General features: G+C 39.2%; 1 protein-coding gene across 1 annotated transcript; it reads right to left on the minus strand.

Moving 5' to 3' along the window:
- Positions 1 to 2,157: 2,157 nt before the first annotated feature.
- LOC124273322 (vegetative cell wall protein gp1-like) lies at positions 2,158 to 2,718 on the minus strand. The gene has a single exon (XM_046708562.1). The coding sequence runs from the start codon at positions 2,716 to 2,718 to the stop codon at positions 2,158 to 2,160; it is 561 nt and encodes a 186-aa protein (XP_046564518.1).
- Positions 2,719 to 6,060: the final 3,342 nt, after the last annotated feature.

Here is a 6,060-nt window from a genome sequence, read left to right on the forward strand (position 1 = left end):
AAAATATTCCAATAAGATGAAATGAACATGTTTAAAAACATAACTTATGCAGCATGTCAGTGATGTTGAAAAACTTAAGTTTTTATAGTTGTTATCCAATTTTAAAAATGAAATCCACATGTGTCATCAATATTTATGGTCATAATAGACATATTTTTCACACATATCAGGCACCACATAAAGAGGTTTATAACTCGTTGCGTTGTGCGGAGACAGGATACTTTGGTCAACTACAGATATACGTCGCTGATCCTCGTGGCATCAGCTCGCTACTGTGGAAGCGATCGATATTCTTTGTGACATCACACTGCCTCGCATGAACCAGTACTTTGTAAGGATCTTATTAATAGCTGGTCACATTTTGCATATATGTGTCTTATCTTAATCAAACCACCCCTGGTATATATTCTTGTATCAATTAGTTCAATTTGTCACAATATTTATCAAGATTTATGAAGTGACAACTTTGGAAGAAACTTTGCATTAACATGGTAAGGGGGGTAACTCCATATTAAAATCACAAAAATCACAAAATGATTTTACAGCCTCATATTTCAATTTATGTCTTTTAATATTATAATATCATTATTCTACTATTCTGTTCCTGTAGAAATATTTTCAAAATTATTCTCTTAATATAGTTAAAAGTTAACTGGCATATATACAGACCAAGAAACAAGCTCAAGTTTAACAAAATGGCGTCCATCATTTCAAACATTTATTAAAACATCTTTGAACAAACTTTTAAAAAGTTTTTTTTAAAGAAATGCAGCCATTATCTAAAGGCCCCACTTATAATCCTTAACAGTAGCTCTTTTTCTGAATCATTAAAATCAAGCTTAAATTGATTAAAGTGCATGACCCTTATAAAACAACTTAAAACCTTTATAGAAGCTTCGCTTAATTGAAAATTTACATGCTGCATGAAATTCATGTTTCTATACAAAAGTGATTCAAAATACATTTTTTCAAAGATGTCTAATCGTCTGCACTACCGTATTTGTCCTAAAAGCTGTTTCCATGTAAACTATTACAGTAACAATTGAAAAATGAGTGGGAGTGCTTGGTAAATCAAATTAGAAAGGGAAATTGGTTATAAAATGTCTTTAATTGGATTAAAACCCCGGAAATTGTCTGGACGTTTTTAAGCTGTCGAAAAGACATCTGGGCATTGAACATTGGATAATATCTTCAAAATAAATAATGTTGGTCTCATGCTGTGGTGGGATTTCAGCATCTAAATCTTTAACCTTCATGTCTGGATTAAATAATAAAGATGTATGCTGGGAACACAATAAAAATTCCATCTGTAAACTCTGACCTCCAATTATTAAAAAATCAAAATAAGGTTTGGGTCATGGTTACGGTTAGGGTTAGGTTAGGATGAGGGTCATGGTTAGGGTTATGGTGCGGGTGTAGGTTAGGTTAGGATGAGGGTTACAAAGGGTTAGGTTAGGGTAGGGGAGGGTGAGGGTTGACGTTAGGGTTAAGGTGACAGTTAGCAGCGTTCATAATACCTGCCTGTCCGAGACGGGTTATTTTCAACACGGTCTGCCAGATTCTCAAATTCACCTGCCCGAAGGTCGGGTTAAAATTTAGACATGTATATGAAGATATTATGTGGGCAGGTAAGTTTGTGGACCTGTGGTCTGGCTGAAATTTCTGGGAGTTTCATACCCTGCAGATAGGGTTAGAGTGAGGGTCATGGTTAGGGTGCGGGTGCGGGTGCGGGTGCGGGTGAGGTTAGGGAGACAAGGGTGAGGGTTACAAAGTGTTAGGTTAGGTTAGGGTGAGGGTTGAGGTTAGGGAGACAGGTAGGGCTAGGGTGTGGGTTACAAAGGGTTAGGTTAGGACAGGTTATGGTGAGGGTTGAGGTTAGGGTGACAGTTAGGGTTCAGGTGACGGTTACAAAGTGTTAGGTTAGGGTGAGGGTTGAGGTTAGGGTGACAGTTAGGGTTAAGGTGAGGGTTACAAAGTGTTAGGTTAGGGTGAGGGTTGAGGTTAGGGTGACAGTTAGGGTGAGGGTTAGGGTGAGGGTTGAGGTTAGGGTGACAGTTAGGGTAAGGGTTACAAAGGGTTAGGTTAGGACAGGTTAGGGTGAGGGTTGAGGTTAGGGTGACAGTTAGGGTTAAGGTGAGGGTCATGGTCAGGTTCAGGTTAGGTCAAGGTTAAAATAAGGATTAGGTTAGGGTGAAGGTCATGGTCATGGTGGTCATGGTCATGGTCACGGCTAGGGCTGGGACTAGGGCTGGGACTAGGGCTGGGACTAGGGCTAGGGCTGGGGCTGGGGGCTGGGACTAGGGCTAGGACTAGGGCTAGGGCTGGGACTAGGGCTGGGGCTGGGGCTGGGGCTGGGGCTGGGACTGGGGCTAGGGCTGGGACTAGGGGGTAGGGGCTGGGGCTAGGTTGGGGCTGGGGGCTGGGGCTGGGACTAGGGCTGGGACTAGGGCTGGGACTAGGGCTGGGGCTGGGGCTGGGGCTGGGGCTGGGACTGGGACTAGGGCTGGGACTAGGGCTAGGGCTAGGGCTGGGACTAGGACTGCTAGGACTAGGGCTAGGGCTGGGGCTGGGGCTGGGACTAGGGCTGGGACTAGGGCTAGGGCTAGGGCTGGGACTGGGACTAGGGCTGGGGCTGGGGCTGGGGCTAGGGCTAGGGCTAGGGTCAGGATCAGGGTTAGTGGTAAGATTAGAATTTGAAGGCACAATCTTTCTCAGCATGTATAAAATCCAGGAAATCACTACATAGTTCATGATTATTGCAAAAGGGCAGACATACACTATGTCAATATTTACGCATAAAATAAGCAAAATATGATTTAGCTGTGAAATAATATGTTTACACAACTTATTGTTATTTTCATCCATAAAAACATAATTTCCCCAAGTTGGAGTTCTTCAAGTTAGTAAATTGCTAAAAACTGTCGCACTCAGGGAACTTTCAGTTTTCGGCAAGACATTTTTTCAAACATCACGGCATCCGGTAATGAAGGAGCAGATCCATGACGTCATTTCAAAAGAACTTTGTGGTTCAACATGCAATTGCTCTCGACACAAAAAGCATTGTCATCAAAAGCAATTAAGTTACTTGTCATATCTTTACAGATTTCTTTCTATGTTTGTGTAGTTCTCTGGTACGTAAATCAATGATACACTGACAATGCTTCCTTTCAAGGACTCCTGCTCGAGTCATCCCTTGTAGCCTTTACTGACTGTAACAGATGGTGAAATTGAGGATTGGATGGCCAGGCCTGGTGACTTGCTTGATTGATGTAATCATACCCGACAGCTATAGGGCAGTGTGCGAAATAGTTTCCAAATTATGTTTGTGGGTTGCGCTAGCTATGCCTGAATGTTACTAGCCTACCAACTAATTCACTAGCCTGAAATCTGAATGTAGAAATGTAGCAAAAGATTACAAAAATAGATGAGATTAAGATTTTATTGACATGACACTGGTTTCATAATTAAGCTGCTAATACGATGAACATGTTTATCAGGCTATAATCTTGCATGATTTAAAAGGGTATTAAAACTTAACAAGTTGGAGAGAGTGATATATTTACAAAATGACCCCATGAAAATTCACTAGCCAGTCTGGCCAGTGACTGTGGAGATTTACTGGCTGGACTGGATTTTTACTAGCCACGTGCTAGCGGGCCAGTGGCTATTTCACACACTGCTGGGGATTGCTCATCATATCAATCACTTGTTTGTACGGCCCAGTCTAGGCTATCTACAGGTTACAGCAATATAGCTAGGATTGTGCTGCTTGCAGCTTCGAACATAAACTTAATATCTGTGTCATAGATCATTCTGTATACAAAAGTAAACACAATTAGTGAGCTACACACCAGAAAACAGATACTCACCCAAATTTTACAAATTTTCTACATACTTCATACCGATAAATACACAGTTTTGTATTTGAGCGACTCTTTGTATACCATACAAATAAATCATTTAAAAAGTTACATGGACATCTAATCATTAATTTTATTGCATTTTATCCGAAAATGTTTCGGAGGTCTCAGTGAATTTTGAAGATGCGTTTGATAAAGCAGGGACTATATAAACATGCACACTAAAGAAATTCCATTGCAACTTTTTTGTCAATAATCACAAAAGGAAAGAACGTTTTAGAAGACAGTTCTTATGATAGCAAAACATTCCTTTGCCATCTTTTTACAATGCATTGTGATTATGTATGTAATACTTTTTCATATTACGAAGGTGAGGTGATTTTAATTGAGATTAAGCGAGCATTTGACATACTTGGGTCATAAACACTGCTAGCATTTGATACAATACAGCAACCAGCTGTGAACAGATTAATGCCATAAAATTTAACTCTCCTAAAAAGAAAACTCTGCTGAAAATGGCCACTGTTCTACTCTATTCATTGTTGCCTGTATGCTCGGCCTCGGTGCGTGACCCATTACAGGGGCTCCTGCACCACACACAGCCGATAAATCTGCTTGACTTTTGACAACGCTATCGCATTGCCATACTAACATTAGAGAGCCATATTGATCATAAATTACCTGCTCGTTAATTTGCTTAACGAGATAACAGAAACACCACCTGTTGGCCAGGTATCCTGCGGAGAATCAGGATGAGCAGGCCACCAGCTATATGGACACACAAGCCACACCTGAGACTCATAATTTCAAACAGATAAAAAGTTAAAATACCTGATCCTCCAGTAAGTGTATCACTGCTATGGATGTCCCGGAGTGATATCCTGGCCTTGTCTATCAGAAAGAATAAAATCATGGGGTGATTTTTATCTTTTCTTTAAAATTTAATCAGAAATAATTATCTTTCAATGAGTAAAACATTTGTATTCTGTTTCAAGACTTGGTTATCTTCAGCTGGTGTTATCTTTTTAGACAGCTTGATGTAATTAATTTCCATTTGTTTGTTTTTATTTTGTCTGGAATATGTGCATTAATTTCTCTCTTCTAAAAATGTAAAGGTAACCTTTCTTAAAATCTTGAAATCATAATTATCAAAGAGGAGTCGGCTTACTGAGCATTACAAGAAGCAAAATGTTAACAAATAAGTTTTTATTACTAATTATGTTCATTCTATTCCTTTGACAGTAAAAAAAGTTCACTAAGCAAATCTGCACAGCATCAGAGGTATATCATGTCATCATTGTGTCATTATCAGAGGTATATCATGTCATTATCAGAGGTATATCATGTCATGACTGTGTCATTATCAGAGGTATATCATGTCATTATCAGAGGTATATCATGTCATGATTGTGTCATTATCAGAGGTATATCATGTCATGACTGTGTCATTATCAGAGGTATATCATGTCATGACTGTGTCATTATCAGAGGTATATCATGTCATGATTGTGTCATTATCAGAGGTATATCATGTCATGACTGTGTCATTATCAGAGGTATATCATGTCATGATTGTGTCATTATCAGAGGTATATCATGTCATGATTGTGTCATTATCAGAGGTATATCATGCTCATGATTGTGTCATTATCAGAGGTATATCATGCTCATGATTGTGTCAGCATCAGAGGTATATCATGTCATGATTGTGTCATTATCAGAGGTATATCATGTCATGATTGTGTCATTATCAGAGGTATATCATGTCATGATTGTGTCATTATCAGAGGTATATCATGTCATGATTGTGTCATTATCAGAGGTATATCATGTCATGATTGTGTCATTATCAGAGGTATATCATGTCATGATTGTGTCATTATCAGAGGTATATCATGTCATGATTGTGTCAGCATCAGAGGTATATCATGTCATGATTGTGTCATTATCAGAGGTATATCATGTCATGATTGTCAGCATCAGAGGTATATCATGCTGAGATTGTGTCATTATCAGAGGTACAGTATGTCATGACTGTGTCAGCATCATAGGTATATCATGTCATGATTGTGTCATCATAGGTATATCATGTCATGATTGTGTCATTATCAGAGGTATATCATGTCATGATTGTGTCATTATCAGAGGTATATCATGTCATGATTGTGTCATTATCAGAGGTATATCATGTCATGATTGT

Source organism: Haliotis rubra, unplaced genomic scaffold (assembly GCF_003918875.1).
Source record: "Haliotis rubra isolate DU_JTF1 unplaced genomic scaffold, ASM391887v1 Scf18, whole genome shotgun sequence".
NCBI classification, from domain to species: domain Eukaryota; kingdom Metazoa; phylum Mollusca; class Gastropoda; order Lepetellida; family Haliotidae; genus Haliotis; species Haliotis rubra.